Source organism: Arvicola amphibius, chromosome 1 (genome assembly GCF_903992535.2).
Source record: "Arvicola amphibius chromosome 1, mArvAmp1.2, whole genome shotgun sequence".
NCBI lineage: Eukaryota > Metazoa > Chordata > Mammalia > Rodentia > Cricetidae > Arvicola > Arvicola amphibius.
The window spans coordinates 124073831-124091732 of NC_052047.1; the positions used below are offsets into that span (position 1 = coordinate 124073831).

General features: G+C 43.4%; 1 protein-coding gene across 1 annotated transcript in view; it reads right to left on the reverse strand.

Moving 5' to 3' along the window:
- Positions 1-17902, reverse strand: part of Cog7 (component of oligomeric golgi complex 7) — a 64043-nt gene that overhangs the window by 32772 nt on the left and 13369 nt on the right. Inside the window, exons 5-7 of the mRNA XM_038332561.1 lie at positions 15070-15152; positions 13857-13979; positions 5209-5407 (exon numbers count right to left, since the gene is read on the reverse strand). Of these exons, the coding sequence (XP_038188489.1) occupies positions 5209-5407; positions 13857-13979; positions 15070-15152 (405 nt within the window). The remainder of the gene's footprint in view (positions 1-5208; positions 5408-13856; positions 13980-15069; positions 15153-17902) is intronic.

Consider the following 17902-nt stretch of genomic DNA (forward strand, 5'->3'; position numbering starts at 1 on the left):
GCACTCCCATCCCCTGCCCTATTCCCATCACTTCTTTACAGCAGAATGCCAGCAGGAAATGTAGGAAGAAAGACAGAATTAGGAAATCATTTCTTTTTTTGGTTGGGGGGAGGAGGCTGGTTTTTCAAGACAGGGTTTCTCTGTGTAACAGCCCCAGCTGTATTAGAACTAGCTCTGTAGACCAGGCTGGCCTCGAATTCACTAAGATCCGCCTGCCTCTGCCTCCTGAGTGCTGGAATTAAAGGCAGGTGCCCAGTTTGGAAATCACTTCTTTGTAATCAGCAATATAAGAGTTTATTCAGATAGGTTATATCAATGAATGTTAAGGTTACTGAACGAATAGCTTCCTGGGCAGTAGTATATTCCTGAAAATGAAAATTGAAATCTATGCCCTAGCAATGCTGAAGCATGCATGGGCAGCCCGTACACGGCGGTTCTGTTGAACCTGTCCATATTGGGTTTCATGGTCTAAGTTGATGAGGAAGCCTGACCAGATCTCTTCCTCAGAAAAGGAAGACAGTATATTCTTATGAGCTCAGAATATTCCTGCAGGTATGAATCTAGCCTGTTGGATCAGCTGGACACTGGTGCTCCTACGTGAACACGGGACTCCCATGGTAGTCTCAGAGCAATAGATGATGTCAAATGTTTACTATAAAGCTAACAAGAAGAGGAACAGACATCTTCTAGGGCACGGGAAATTCTACAGGAAAGCCATTTTCTTCAAAGATGTCACTGTCACAAAAAGAAGGTAAAATGACTGTCAGATTAAGAAAGCAAAGAGAGGTCACCAAAGGTAATGTACATACACTAAACTGGCTCTCAGAGGGAGACAGAGGAGAAAGCAGTTAGAAAGATCTCTCCAGAGCTGGAAAAATCTGAATACAAGCGATAAACTACATATTAAATGCTTGGGTATAATGATGACAACAATCTATTATATACACATTATAAAAGCTTGCATGGTGGTGCATTTTGTAATCCCAGTAACTAAGGAGACCAGGAGCTCATGGTCACCCTCAGCTACCCAGTGAATTAAAGGCCAGCCTGGACTAAATGAGATCATGTCTCAAAAAGTCAAAAACAACATAAATTTAGTATATACACATACACACACACACACACACACAAATGCTATTCCTAGATGGCAAGCTGAGCATGACTAGTTTCTTTTATTGTCAAGATTTTGTGCAATAGCCGGGCAGTGGTGGCGCATGCCTTTAATTCCAGCACTCGGGAGGCAGACGCAGGCGGATCTCTGAGTTCGAGGCCAGCCTGGTCTACAAGAGCTAGTTCCAGGACAGGCTCTAGAAACTACAGGGAAACCCTGTCTCGAAAAACCAAAAAAATAAAAATAAAAAAAGATTTTGTGCAATAAATATATATAGCTTATTGAAGTAAACTTAAGAGCTGGAGAGGTGAGGCTCAGTGGTGATATCACCACCACTCTTACAAAGGACCTAGGTTCGGTTCCCAACACCCACACAGTGGCTCACAACCATCTATAATTCTAGTTCTTAGGGCCCCAACAATATCTTCTGTCCACTATAGGCACCAGACATATATATGATGCATATGTGTGTGTCACATTCAGTCAAAATACCCGTACATAACAAAAAATAAAAATAAGGAAAAAAACATGAACCTAAATTGGTTTTCAAATTGCTTTCTATTGTATAGCCTTTCATATATTTTACATTGTATCATGTATATGTATTAACTATTAAATAACAAAAAGTTAAAGATAAAAGTTAAAAATATGTCTGTAACATAACAAATAATGGAAGAAAGTCCACTATATAAAAATCTTTTAAGAACACAGGCTAAGCCGGGTGGTGGTAGCACATGCCTTTAGTCCCAGCACTCTGGAGGCAGAGGCAGGTGGATCTCTATGAGTTCGAGGTCAGCCTGGTCTACAAGAGCTAGTTCCAGGACAGGCAAACAAGCTACAGAAAAATCTTGTCTCGAAAAAAAACAAAAACAAAAAAAACAAAACAAAAAACAAACAAACAAACAAAAAAGAACATGTGCTAAATTTTTAAGAGTGGCATTAGGGGAAATTTTCATTTGTATTACAGATTCTTTGTCAGGAAATTTTGCAACACATATTTTTATTGCTTTTTATACAGGTACTCAATAATGCATTGCTTTAAATGAATTGCTCTAAAAAATTAATGAAAACTAGATTAAATCTCCAAACAGATAATTTTAAAACATTAGAAACCAAAGTGATAGGTCATTAATTATCTAAGAACTGGGAAATGATGGAAGAAAGAAAGAACGCAATGCTGGGGAGGATGGCTAGGTGGGTGGTGGGGGTACCACTCACCCAAGAGACAGCAGAAGACACTTGTGTGATGGGCACCTTTAAATTGCCCTGGGCATAGCAGCTGCAGCTCTACACTTCTAAAACCTCAAGGACGGGTCAGAAACTCTCCCCAGACAGTTAGTAAAGATTTTACTTAAATAGTAACTATTTAAGTAAAAAAGTAGGCCATAGGGGGCTGGAGAGATGGCTCAGTGGTTAAGAGCATTGCCTCGTCTTCCAAAGGTCCTGAGTTAAATTCCCAGCAACCACATGGTGGCTCACAACCATCTAATCCTCTGGCCTGTGGGCATACACGCAGACAGAATATTATATACATAATAAATAAATAAATAAACAAACAAATATTTTTTTTAAAAGTATACCATAGGGTCAGGCATGTTGCTACCTGCCATTAATCCCAGTACTCAGGAGGCAGATACAGGAGGATCTCAGTGAGTTCAAGGCCAGCCTGGTCTATGTAGAGAGTTCCAGGACAGCCAGGGCTATGTAGACCCTGTCTCAAAACAAGCAAACCAAAATGCATGCCACAGTCATGAAGCAGCCATTAGAAGTCAGGTTTTAGGATAACAATAACCTAAGAAAATACTCATTCTATTATCCTTCTTTAAATGTTTGTGTGTATATCACGTGAGGAATCCAGAGAACAAAGCTGGGTGTCATCCTCAGGAATGTCATCCACCTCCTTTGAGACGTGGTCTCTCACTGGCCTGGAGCTCACTGATTAGGCTAGACCAGCTGCCCAGTGAGCCCAGGAAGACTCCCGTTTCTGTCGTCCCAGTACCAGAGTTACAAGCATGAGATGCTATGCCTAGCTTTTTGCATATGGATGCTGGGGCTGAATTCAGGTCCTCATGCTCAGAGGCAGGCACTTTGTCAGCTGAGTACCTCCTGGCTCCCAGTATATTATTTGAAATCAAAATGAATGTAAGGTTATACACCACCAATATTTTAAAATATTTTGCCAGGAATGGTGGTTCATGCCTTTAATACTAACACTTGTGAAACAGAGTCAAGTAGATCACTGTGAGTTTGAAGCCAGCCTGGTCTACGTAGTGAACTCTTAACAGGCCAGACAGAGCTACATATTGGAACCTTGCCTCAATAAACAAACAAACAAACAAATAAAATTTTTATGGGTTATGTACATTATTGTAGTATAGCATATATGCATATAATATTAATATACAATGCATTAAATAGGCTTCACACAATAACATAGTAGTTATACATTATATAGTATAATATATGTTAAATATTTATGAAGTATGTTAAACATATTTTATATATTATATATTAAATATTTATAGTAATGCTTGTAAATAGTATGCACTTATTTAATTGTTAAGGCAAGTTGGAATTTTGAGACAGGATTTCACTACGTAGCTCAGACTGGCCTTGAACTCACAGTCCTCCTTCCTCAATCTCCCAAGGATCAGGGTTGCAGGGCACACCAGCAAGTCCAGCTTCAATGTGCATTTACATATGAACAGCTGGGAGGAACAGAAAAGAATGCAACTGCTATCTCTCTTTCTTAATGATTAGATTACAGGTCATTTTCATGCTCCTTGTTTTGCTATTAAGGTTATTTTGTTCTGTTTTGTTTTTTTGAAACAGGATTTTTCTGTGTAGCCCAGGCTGTCCTGGAACTCACTGTGTAGACCAGGCTAGCCTCAAACTCAGAGAGCCACCTACCTCTGACTCTGGAGTGTTCGGATTAAAGTGGTGGCTCTGTTATTGTTTTGGGATGGGGTCAAACTATGTAACCCCACGCTGGATTTGAACCCAATACATCTCTGAGTACTGAAATACATGCATACACCACCACATCCATCTTTCCAAAAGTATTTTTGGCTTAAATAAAAAAAAAAAAAAGTTGGAAGGCCTCAGCTGGAATTACTAGAAATACCTAAGCTTTCATGCTGACGTCAGAGGGTGATTCTCAAGTCTTTAACAAAGTCCATCCTTAGGGAGGAATGGATATAACCTGTTCTCTGCCCTACCTCAGCCAGCCTGCTCTAGCAGGGTACCCAGGCTAAGCATTCTCTAGTCACTTGGGCCAGGGCATCACAGTCCTCTGGAAACCACCCACATGACTGTGCGTCTCCCACAAGTGAAGCCTGATTAGTGAGTGTGCCACAACACCTATGAATCATCAGGAACCTGAACAATAAGCACACTCCCTGGAATGTACAGGCAATTAAACACAATGTAATTAAAGAGAATAACATTAAATAAACGAAGTCTGTGACACACCGCAGCCACATGGCAGAATGAGGCCTTCTTGAAGCAATTTCCTGATTTGACAGCAGCATGCGTCACAAGGTCTATGTTGCTTAAAAGTTTATGATGCTTTCATACAGGTGGAAAACAGCTGGGGAGCTCAGCGTCCCGCACACAGGGTACCCAAGTGGGATAAGCTGTGCTCTGCTCACAGCTGGCCACTGGGAATAGCAGCTTTCCCCACAATCGCTTCAGGCTGGTCAAGGCTGCTGTGTCCTTCACAGCCTTCCCCTCTAGCCTGTGTTCCGGTAAACTTATTGTTTAGGTCCAACTGTCTAAGGCTTTGACTTAAAACAAAGAGGCTCCTCCCACTGAAACCTGCTGCCAGCTCACTGCCACTCCCACCTCCCTCTTTCACACTCTCAGGCTTAACAGAAGTGTCTGTCCCTGCCTTGGAGTATGTGAAGCTCCAGGTTAGCACTGAGCCAGGCAAGTACCCTGAACACCACTTCCATGCGGGCACTGTTTTCATGGGAAAGCTCTCCACGTGAGACGAGAAACACTAACCCCTTTCCCTTCCATACAGCTACCTGAGACAGTAAACAAGCCCGGCCCCAAAGCCAGTAAAGACAAGCCAGACAGGAGGTAGGAATGCTTACGGAGGTGGGGGAGCAGAGCCATCTCCAGCCCCTTGGCAAAGTGGGCGGTGGTGTCATAAAACTCCAGCAGTCTGGTGAGCTCCAGCTCGGGTCCCGCTCTCTCCACGCCTGCACTGAGGCACATGGGCAGGGAGGGCACCAAGGCCCCCAGGGTCTGAATCAGCAGTACCGTCACCACCTCGTGGGGGTTCTTGAAAACCTGCAGTGGGAGGGAGGCACGTGCGTCAGTGCACAAGAGCCAGCGGTCTCCTGATGGCTCCAAGGCCCCTAGGTCTGCTCAAGATGGGCCAGTAGGGAGTCCCAAGTTTCCCTCACCGGGAAAACTGGACAGAGACAGAATGGAAAGTGGCAGGAGCTGCAATCTGGCCAGAAAAGCACGTCTATCAATGGCCCCGCATGCCGACTTACTCAAGCTTCCCAAATGCCTGGTACAGCACTGAGACTCATCAGTGAGGACTCAGGTGACAACCGAGAGATGAAAGGATGAAAGAGGAGCAAGGGCAAACGCATGAAAGAGCAACACTGACTAGAGCTGGAGGCCATGCACAGCCCAGAGCCGGGCCTGAAGTCGCTTTTCCTCTCTGCACAGATCTCTTGAGAAAATTTGAATAACGTATAAATTCCATTTAGAAAATACTCTCAACCTCCCTGTGCTGATTATTACCTTTTTACTAGGACCCAGAAAGGTGCAAACATGAACTCAGATATAAGAGTTAGTCTTAGAAAAGCTGAATGCCATGTGGTGGTGGCGCATGCCTTTAGCCCCAGCACTCAGGAGGCAGAGGCAGGTGATCTCTGTGAGTTCGAGGCCAGCCTGGTCTACAAAGTGAGTTCCAAGGCAGCCAGAGCTGTTACACAGAACAACAAAAACAAAACAAAACAAAAAAGCCAAACACCTATCTGATCAAGCTATGTCAGGAAGACAGAAACTCCTATTCACATTTCTGCCTCTAAGGATGTAATATGTGTTCCACAAATACTCAATGAATTAATAAATGATTGAAAAAAAAACAAACAACAAAATAGATACAAATGAAAACTACACAACAAAATTCAAACTTTATTCAAAGTTACCTCAATAGAAATGAAACTAAAACTGAGCATAACAGAACTTACAGAATGCAGCAAAAACAGATCAAGGAGGAGAATTCACAGCTATAAATGCATACAGTAAAGATCTCACATCAGTCACCTAACTGCATGCATTAAAGAACTAAGGGTAGGGATGCAGGTTGGTGGGGCAGTTCTTGCCTATTAACCATGCATGGCTCCAGTCCTCAAAACCACAAAAAAGCTAGGTATGGTAATACCCGCCTGGAGTCACAGCACTTGGGAAGTAGAGGCAAGCAAATCAGAAGTTCAATGTCATCCTTAGCTAAACAGCAAAAACAAGGCCAGCCTGGGCTATACGAACTCTGCCTGAAAAGACAAGAACCAGAACTAGAAAAATAAGAAACTAAACTTAAAGTCAGAAAAAGATTACTGAGGTTTGGAGCAGAAATAATGAAAAAACAGATACATAGAATCAATGCCAGAACTGTTTTTGGTTTTTTGCAAAGAGCTCTAAAATTGATAACCTGCACCTGAACTAAGGAAACAGGACAGAGTATTCAACTTGCTAAAATCAGATACGCAATTAATCAGATAGCACCAATTCCATAAAAGCAGAAAGCTCCTAAGGGAGGACTGTGAACAACTACTTACCAGCAGCCTGAACATGTGGACACAGTACTAGCTGCGGTCTACCAAAACTGGCTCCAGAGGAAAAAGAAACTCCAAATAGACCTAAGGTTGTCTGGGATCATGAATCAGCTGTCAAAAATGCCCAGACAGCTGGTATGGTGCTCCATGCCTGCAATCCCAGTATAGGACTAGAGGCAGAAAGACCAAGAGATCAGGAATAGCCTAAAATACATGAGACCTTCTCTCAAAAATGAGGTCCAAATAAAGATCAAAACTGATGGCACTTCATTGGTGAACTCTATAAAACATACAAATAATCTATTCCAATCCTCCAGAGACACTGAAAGATTGAAGGAGCATTTCCTAGTCTAAACTGTGTCTCCCTAAAATGCTATGCTAAAGCCTTAGCCACCAAATACCTTAAATATTTGACTCTATTTGGAGACAGCCTTTTGAAGAGATAATGAAGGTACAATGGTACCATATGTGCATGCTCTCATTCTACGTGATGGTGTCCTCATGAGAAGACATCAGGACAACCAGCACATTTGAAGGGAAATTCGAAGAGAAGACTCCAGCTCTGCGTATAACTTGATCTCGAACTTCTAGCATACATAATTTTGAGACGATTACTGCTGTTTAACTATCCAGTCTAGGAATGGAGAGATGGCTCAGCAGTTAAGGCACTGGTTGCTCTTCCAGAGGACTTGGGTTCAATTCCCAGAACTCACATGGATGCTCACAACCCTCTGTAACTCCAGTCCCAGAACATCCAGCATCCTCTTCTGGCTTCTGCAGGCACTATATGCATATGAGGCACATACACACATACACAAAAAACAAAAAAAAATCTCAAAAATGTAAACTATCCAGTGTAAGGGCTTTTGCTATAACATCAGCTTGCAGACTAACAGAACACTCCTAGCTCGTTCTGTTCACCCAGAATTAAAGCAAGAACGCCAAGACCATTTAACAGGGAAAGTGTCATCCTGATAACAAATGGTGCTCAGAAACTGTTTCCTCTTATGAGAAGAAAGTGGGAGGGAGAGAAGAAAAAAAAGAAAAGAAATCAGAAGCCAACTCAGAATGAATCAAAGACAACTAGTAACTGGTCATAAGGTCATACATATGATGGAGGACTTTCATTGGTTAATTAATAAAGAAACTAGTTGGCCCAATAGGACAGAAAATTAGGTAGGTGGAGTAAATAAAACAGAATGCTGGGTAGAAGGCAGTGGGGAGACGCTTCAGGCAGTCGCCATAGTGAGTCGCCATGCCTCTCCTCTCCGAGATGGACACAGGTTAAGATCTCTCCTGGTAAGCGACCACCTCGTGGTGCTACACAGATTACTAAATATGGGTTAAAGCAAGATGTGAGAATTAGATAATAAGAGGCTGAAACAAATGGGCCAGGCAGTGTTTAAAAGAATATAGTTTCCGTGTAATTATTTTGGGTAAAGCTAGCCGGGTGGCGGGACACAGCCCGCTGCTCATTCTACATACATATAACCCAAAATATGTTCATACTTTTTTCCTAGACACTCCAAGAATTTATATAACTTCAATGGACTTTTGTTTCATTTCATGAATCATATTCTATATTCTGCTTAGAGTCACCCTGAGGGAGTCTTACAGAAAGAGAGGGGAGAACCCCACAAATCCAACAAATAATGAAATGGCTGGATGGGGATCCCACTCCACCTTGGATGTCCTGAGTGAACCTTCCAACCATCTATTTTGCTAACCATTTTCCTTTGGAACATTAAAGCACCCCGGGACTAGTGGCATGGCTCAGTGGGTGAAGGCACTCATCTTGAAAGCCTGATGACCTAAGTTCAATCCCCAAGACCCACATAAAGGTGGAAGGAGAGATCTGACTCCAAGAAGCCGCCCTCTGACCTCAACACAAAATAAATAAATATTTGGAAGCATTACAAACTGAAATTCATTATTTCCAACTGACTTCTCAAGACCCAATGCCCTTACTGTCTCTGTTTTGGTCAATAATTTCCCCACTAACCCAGAATGAAATCTCTCTTTTGATTTTCCTTTCTTCCAGTTACTAACAGCTGCCACAGCACTCCTTGGAACAGATCCTAATGGCTGCTCATTTTTTTTAACATTTTTCTTTCCAGGCTGTTCTGAGACTCACTCTGTAGCCCAGGTGTGAGTCTCCTGCCTCAGCCTCCCAATAAGTGTCATATCCAGCTCTTCTTGGCTGTTATCACCAGCTTGTACCACGGCTGGTATTTACCTTTCTCAGATCCCCAATCACCAAGTCACCACCCACACCCCTACTAAATTCATTAATTTTAGGTGTTACTTTAAAACTTTACTTAAGGAGCTATGGAATTATCTTCCTTTGTGATGGGTCTAGTCAAGTCCTGAGCACATTTTGAAAAACTGGTTTATCTGCCTTTTTTTACTAAGCAGTTACTAGAGTTTATATCTATTTCAAATATAAGCCCTTTGTCAGCTCTTTTATAGACATCTTCCTCCAATCTGTGGCTTTAGAAGAGGTTCTGTATCAATGAAACATGATCTAACCATGCTTCTCTGCCTGTCTGTGTCATGGTTACTACATCCATGACTAAGAAATCAGTATCAATTCCAAAATCATGCTTGAATTTTTGTTGTTCTGTGACAAATGGCCAGAGAATCCCTTTTGTCCAGTCACTCAAAGGAAAAAGAAAACTGAACAGAATGGACCCAGTATGTTCTAACTGAAGCATACTTTTACAAAATGCCAGTGGAGGTCCAGGCAATGTCTCTGTACACAGGTATAAGAGACCACTGGACTAGAGCAGGATGAGAGCAGCTTCTTCTGCCTCCTCCCCTGTGCTCCAGTCATTTCTGTCAGAAGAAAGAGCATAGAGGGGATAAGGCCTAAGAGACCAGACTGAGGAACGAGGGCTGCAGAGTTAGCCTGACCAATCCATGGTGAGACCTTGTGACCTGCCCTTCACTGTGCACAAACACTCATTAGGATGGGCCCCAGAGCTCAAGGAGAAGATAATAAGCTTCTAGATGAAACCATCAAGAATGCCTTTGCAGATGGGCAGTGGTTGCACAGGCCTTTAATCCCAGCACTCGGGAGGCAGAGACAGGACAGCCTGGTCTACAAAGCAAGTTCCAGGACAGCTAAGGCTGTTACGTAGAGAAACCCTATCTTAAAAACAACAACAAAAAACAAAACAAACAAACAAACAAAAAAGAATGCCTTTGCAACTTGGGGGCTAGCGACAGTGCTTTAGGGTAAGAAAAACAATACCCATAAGAGAAAAAAAAAAGATAAACTTGGCTTCCCCAAAATCAGAACTTTTAAGGGCTGAACAGATGACTAAGCAGTCCACAGCACACGCTGCTCTTCCAGAGCTCAGTTCCCAGCACCATGTTAACTGCCTCTAACCCTAACTCTAAGAGATCTGACACCCTTTGACCTCCTCGGGAACCCACCCACATGAGTCACACTCAAACACACAAATAAAAATAAAATCAATAAAAAAGAATCATCTGCAAGATGGTTCAGTGGAGAAACGCACCTGCTGCCAAGCCTGACATCCCGAGTTCAATTCCTGAGACCCACCTGGGGAAGGAAGAACTGACTCCCACAAGCTGTCCTCTGACCTTCACATGTGCACAATGGCATGTGCAAACACCCCCTGCCCTATAAATATATTGATTCATAAATAAATAAGTGAAACTTCTGCTCAGAGCTGGGGATGCAGACCAGAGGTAGCACACTTGACTGACATGTGCTACTCTGGGTTCATTCTCCGGCACTCCCAAAGCAGACAAAAACCCTCTGCTCACGCCATAGACCGGAAGACAGTGTCTACAAAACATATTTGAGAAAGAACTTCTATCCAGAAAGACGAACTCCTTAAACTAAACAGTGCAAAGGCAAATAACCCAAATTTTAAAAACAAGCAAGAGGCTTGAGTAGGCATGTCACAAAGGAATGTATACAAACAGCCAATAGCACATGAGTGGGTGTTCAATACCTTTAGTCATTATGGAAATGCAAATTAAAATCACAATGAGATGCTACTACACACCCACCAGAAGAGCTAAAATTAAACAGAATGACAACATCAGCATTAGCGCAGATGCACAGCAAGCAGGGCCCTCAAACACTGGTGTGAACACAGAAAATGTGACCACTTTGGAAAAGGCCTGGCAATTTCTTTTACACCAAAACATACCCTGCCCACAGAACTCACAAGTCTACTCACAGGTATTTACAGTTAAGTATAAAGACCCTTGTGGAGTGCTATTCAGAGTGGCTTTAACAACAGCCTTGGACAGGATCAGATCAAGTGTCTATCAAAAAAGAGTGAGACACATTTCATGCCAGCACTCAGGAGGCAGACTCAGGGGGATCTCTGTGAGTTCGAGGCCAGACTGGTCTACAGAATGAGTTCTAGGACAGCCAGGGTTACACAGAGAAACCCTGTCTTGAAAACAAAACAAAACAAAAAACAAACAATCAAAAAGCAAACCACTGCATTTCACAGTTTAAAATTTAAATTACTCTAGTTGATAATTTTCAATATCTAGTTGATAAATTTAAATATCTAGTTTTAAATTTAAAATACTCTAGTTGATAATATGTGTATGTTCTAAAGTGAATGATGTTTCATGATTACTTTCAAATGAATCAATGAACAGATGGAGACATGGGTGGAGGGACGTATCTCTGATCAAGCACACACAGTAAAATGTCTATTGCAAAGCCTAGGGGTGGGATACTCATCGCACAAGTCTTTCACCTTTATAGTTGGAAGTTTCTTTCAAAGTAAAGTAACAGAGGAGGCCTAGGATGCACTCAGTGGTAAACATCATCTGTTTAGCAGGCCCAAGGCCCTAGGTTTGAGCCCCAGGACAGGAACAAGATTTTTAAAAAGTTTCATTTAAAATACTGGGGAGGGACGGCAGTACTGTCGCCACTCCTTTAACCCCAGCACTCTGGAGGCAGAAGCAGGCGGATCTCTGTGGATTCGAGGCCAGCCTGATCTACAGAATGAGTTCTAGGACAGCCAGGGCTACACAGAGAAACCCTGTCTTGAAAAACAAAAAATAGCAGGTAGTAGTGAAGATATAGTTCCATTAATAGAGTGCTTACACAAAGTCTGGGGTTCCATCCCCAGCAACACATAAAAAAAGGCATACCAGGATATCCACTCAGAGGATCAGAAGAAGTACATGGGACTATCCCCCAGGCCCCAAAACAAACAAACAAAACAGCACAACAAAAATAGGTTTGGTGATGCCTAACTATAATCCTGGCAATGGGGAGGCTGAGACAGGAGGATTGCTATGAATTAGAGACCAGAGTGGGCTGCTCAGTGAATTTCTTTTTTTTTGTTTGTTTGTTTTTTGTTAAGACAGGGTCTCACTATATAGCCCTGGCTGGCTTGGAACTTGCCATGTAGACCAGGCTGGCTTCAAACATACAGAAATCTGCCTCTGCTCTGCCCTCTGCCCTCCGCCTCTGCTTCCTGAGTACTAGGATTAAAGGTATAAACTACTATGCCCATCTACACAGTGAATTTCAAGTCAGCCTGGACCATAGAGTAAGACCTTGCCTCAAACAATAACAATATAAAATTTAAAATCAAATTTTAAAAAGAAAAGGAAAGAGAAGCTGGGTCTAGTGGCACAGGCCCCTAATCTCAGCTACTTAAGATGGCCAGCTCAGGAAGATCAAAGTTCAAAGCCAGCCTGAGCAACTTAAGGAAACCTTTCTCCAAAAAAAAAGAAAAGAAAAGAAAGAAAAAAAGACCTGGAATAGAGCTCAATGGAAATGTTCTGGTCTAGCATGTGTAAAACTGTAGATCTGATCCATAAAACCCACTAAAATAAAATGAAACACTGGGGGAAATTAAGGGTCATGACATTTTACCCTTGCCTTAGATTGTCCTAGCCCAAGCTTCAGCAAGTTGGCTGCCTGTCACACCTGTCTCCAGTAAAGAAAATGGGCCACAAGCCAAAGGTACAAATGAACATGCCTTCAAAAATCAAGGCTGAGAATACAGGATCTTCTTAGATGGCACAGGGCATTTTCATGTATAGACATGGGCTGTTTTTATCCTAGTGATATGAGAAGTGTACAAGAGGCAAGGATGTGTAAATGAGTGTAGACAGACAGGCACACTGGAAACTGGTATCTACATCAAACTGTGGGAATTTAGAACCTAAGTCTGAATTAGGTTAGTTCAAACAACAATAAACAAGGACAGAGAAACTGGAGGCTAAGGAAGGAGGATCACAATGAGTCCAAGGCCAGACTTGCCTACACAGCCGAGAATTTATCTCATGAGAATCAGGGAGGATAAAAAGAAAGAAACAAAACAAAATGCTTTATCCAACTTGAATGACATAACCCTGAATAAGGAATTCTCCCCAAATAAAATTGAGCAAGTGACTGATCAGCAGTCGTGACAATCTGTGAAATAAGTCACACAGCCATCAGACCTGACCCATCAGCACTCCCAGGTAAGATGGGCTTTTCCCCTCCCAGAAGAGCTGCTGTGCCTCTGACATCAGACAGGGAAGGGTGGCTCATCCCTTATGGCTACAGATGCCTGTGGACTCAGAGAGGAAGTGACAGAAGACTCCCTCTCCTAAACCCAGGCCTCACCTCACCCTGTTCAGAGTACCTTTAAAATGAGACTTTTCCTCTAGCTCTGGGTGAGAACAAGGGGACTTGACCTGAACCTAGGATAAAAAAAACAGTCTGCTCTTTCCACCACCTGACTTTCAGAAAGGCCAGAGGCCCAGCTGAATACCAGGGACACTGCCTCCTTAGATCCTATTTAAGATACAAAGCAAGCGATAAGAAGACTTTCCTTGGTGGGTTCAGAAGCGTATGTTTTAACCCCTTTAGACAACAGTGCTTGGTCTAGAGCGGTCACCCATTCTCATGCCACCATGGGCTTTGTTCTCCAATGCTGAGGTGTTACCTGTGTGGCCCACTGGGTTTGCATATGCCAAGCCCCAAGCAAGGCGTCGTAGAGGCCAGTGAGCTGCCGGTCCAGCGGAAGGTCACTCTGGCACAGTTCTTGCCAGGTTGCTAAAAGCTGTACCTGCAGAAGCAGAGCAAAGGGGGTATCTTACTAGGTAACCCAAAACATGCTGGGAAACTGCCCCATGTCACTACAGAACTTAGTGAGCACACAAATACCCACTGAGATTTATCCACTTGAGAAAAGGCAGAAAACCAGCAGGTTAGACACAGGCTCCTGTCCCAAGCATCATCTACTGCTTGAGCTCGTCAACCCCCAAGCAACACTGTCTTCTCTGACCTCACCCCAGAGCACATCACTGCGGGTGGCCATACTGTGCGCTGATGATTCATACTTTTTATTTATTTATAACCATACTTTTTATTTTTATGGTCCGACCCACCCTCTCCCTCCCTGAGACAGGGTTTCTTTATATAGCCTTGGCTGTCTTAGAACTCACTCTGTAGACCAGGCAGGCCTCATACTGACAGAGATCCGCCTGCCTCTGCCTTCCAAGCGCTGAGATTAAAGGCATGTGCGCCACCACCATCCAGTCCCACCATACATTTTAAACACACACAGGGGCCAACAAGATGATTCCCAGTATAAAGACACTTCTCATGCAAACCTGGTGACCTAAGTTCAATCCCTGGAACCCACATAAAGATAGAAGGAAAGCAGACTCCATAATGCTGTCCTCTTACCCACACGTACACCATGGCATGCTTGTGCCGGCACACATGCATTGCACACACAATAATAATAAGGAAAACTAAAACAAATATCAAAAAAACATGAGTACTGTGCTTGAAGGGATTAAGGCTAACCGAGGAAGCTGCAGGTTGGTAGCCTAGTCCTTGAAACCATAAAATTCTTATGACTTCCTAAAAGCATAATGAAGCATGAGACATGAATCTCCTTTAAAAAACAAAAATAGGAACAAATTAAAACAATGTTTTAAGTCTGTAAATGAATCCAGGCTGAAAACCCACTGATTTGGTCCAAGTGACAAAGGCATCCACCGAGTAGATCAAGAGCACCCTCTGCTGGCTTTAAGTAAAAGAAACAAGACCAAAAGGCAAGGAGTGTCAGACTTTGCCTTTACCTATAAAAGATGTGAGCCAGCAGTGGAAGAGGCCCTCCACAGTCACAACCACTCACAGCTGCTTACCTTGTGACATTTGTAGTAGTATGCAAGGAGCTGGGGCAGCCGGTCAATTTCAGTAAACACCTTCACAAATACTTTGGACTGATCTAAAGAACACAAGATGAGCATAAAGTGTTACCAGGTTTCCCAGGGCAGCCAAGGCAAGCAACTCACTCTGGTAAATTCAGACAAATGTCAACAAGATTCAGAAGTTTCTACTGAGATAATTGCCTTAATTCAAATATGAGAATCATAAGCATAATAAATAACGGCAGAACATGAGACTCAGTTACCAGACACTGCAAGTCTAAGCATATTAAAATAGTGCATCAAGCACCATTAATACAGCTATGATTCTCTGGGCATGGTGGCACATGCCTGGAATCCTTACACTTAGGATGCTGAAACAGGAGGATGTCAGCCTGGACTACATAGCAAGTCCCTGTTTTCAAACACAACATACACAGGAACTGGAGAGATGGTTTAGCGGGTAAGAGCACTGACTCCTCTTTCAAAGAATTTGAGTTTGATTCTTAGAACCTACAAGGCACCTTGCAACCACCTGCGCAACCAACCACCTGTAACTCCAGTTCTAGAGGGTGCAATGCCCTCTTCTGGCCTCTGTGGGCACTAGCACACATGGTACCCAGAGCAGGCAAAGGCTTGTACAGAGCAATGGGAGGAGTGCAATAGCGAGTGACTGTGACTGCTGGCACTAAAACAGATGAGCACAAGGCTCGTGCCAAAGCTGGAGCCTAAAACCTAGGGAGGTTCTGAGCCTCAGTAGTCAGAGATACACCCACTTCCCTTACCTAGTCCTGGCCTGCACCAGATCACGGACTGTCACTGACAAGAATATAATAACCCATCTCATCCATCAGCCTCATTTTGTGAGTGAGAAACTGCACCTCCAGCTCGAGGTAGTGGTTGGACAGGAAACCATGGTGAGCAACATGCAGCACTGACTTTCAATTGCTCTGATTCACACAAACAGCCACTTCATCTGACTCTATTGATGTTTATATGGACTGAAAAACCATGAGCAAACAAGCCTTCTGTCCGATGCCAAGAACAAATCGCACTCCCAGTACCGCGGGGCCTTGGTGCTTGCTATAATCTAGGGTGGTCTCCTGGATCCTAATCAGTCAACCTAATTAGGCTCTCCTGCTAGCCCTGCCACACCTCCCTTTCACAGAACAAATCACACTGCACTTACCGTGTCAAGCTCTTTATATAAGCGCTTGTTCTCTTTCCCATGCACAGACAGAGAAGCTACACGCGCTGTGGCACCCCCTGTCTTGTTTCACTGCTCTGGCTACACTGGCACAAAACACAGTCGCTGGAAGTACACCGAATTGTACTAAAAGGATTATTGAAGTAACACCAGGGATGGTGGTAGAGGCTGGAGGACTGAGGATTCAAGGCCACTCAGGGTTGCATAGTGATACAGTAAGACTCTACCACAAATAAGCCACAAGAGGGATAAACTAAATTAGCTAACAGAAGGAAGATGGGATAAGTAGAGAAAAAGGAAATGAAAAAGGTGATCAGTGAAGCCAGATCTGAACAAAGCAGCAAATTGAAAAAAAAAAATCTACCTAGATCCACTTAGTAAAAAGAAGGAAAGGAAGGGAAAAAGGAAGAAATGAAGGGAGGAAGGGAGGGAGAGAGGGAGGGAAGGAGGGAGGGAAGAAGAAAAGAAGGAAGGAAGAAGGGAGGGAGGAAGGAAGGAAAGAAAGAAGGGAGGGAGGAAGGAAGGAAGGAAGGAAAGAAGAGTGTTTAAACAAGAATGCTTAAAAGCAGACAATAAGAAATGAAAAACAAAACAATAAAGGAATAACAGAAAAGTACTTTGGATGATTATAAGACAACACATCAGGGACTGGAGAGATGGCTCAGTGGTTAAGAACACTGACTGCTCTTCAAGAGGACCTAGGTTCAATTCCCCATGCCCACATGGCACCTAACAATTGTCTGTAACTCCAAGATCTGACACCCTCACAGACATACAGGCAAGCAAAACACCAATGCACATAAAATAAAAATAAATTATTAACAAGATAACACATCAGATATCCTTGAAAATGATAAACAACCAAGATTGAATCTCAAAAAAAATTCTAAGCTGGACACATTGGCATACACCTATACTTCCAATACTCAGGCAGAGGCTCCAAGTGTGAGACCACCCTTGTCTACAAAGAAAGTTTCTGGACAGACAGGGTTATATAGCAAGACCCTGTTTCAAACAGAAAAGAAAGGATGGAGGAAGGGGCTTGGCACCACATAAACCACGTGTAGTAGTGTACACTTGAAATCACAGCACCCCTAACACCTTTAACCCCAGCACTTGGGGAGAAGAGACAGATGGATCTGTGTGTTCAAGGACAGCCTGGTCTATGAAACAAGTTCCAGGACAGGCTCCAAAGCTACAAGAGGGAAGGGGAGAGAAGAGGAAGGGAGGGGAGGGGAGGGGAGGGGAGGGGAGGGGAGGGGAGGGGAGGGGAGGGGAGGGGAGGGGAAGGGAGAGGAGGGGAGGGGAGGAGAGAGAAGAGAAAGAAAAGAAATCACAGCACACTGGAGATAGGAACAGGAGGGTCAGAAGTTCAAGGTCAGGCCAGGCCAGGAAATAAAAACACTTGCATAGCAAGTTTGATCCTCTGATTTAATTCCCAGAACCTAGGTAGAAAGCTGATGCAGAGGGGTGTACATCTGTAGCCCCTGTGAGTTCAGAGACAGAGACAGAGAACTGCTCAGAAGCTCCCCAGCCAGCTAGCCTAGGGTATGAAGAGCAGAGACAGTGGAGACCCTGCCCAGAAGAGAAGTAGGACAGACTACCAAAAGCTGTCTAACTTCT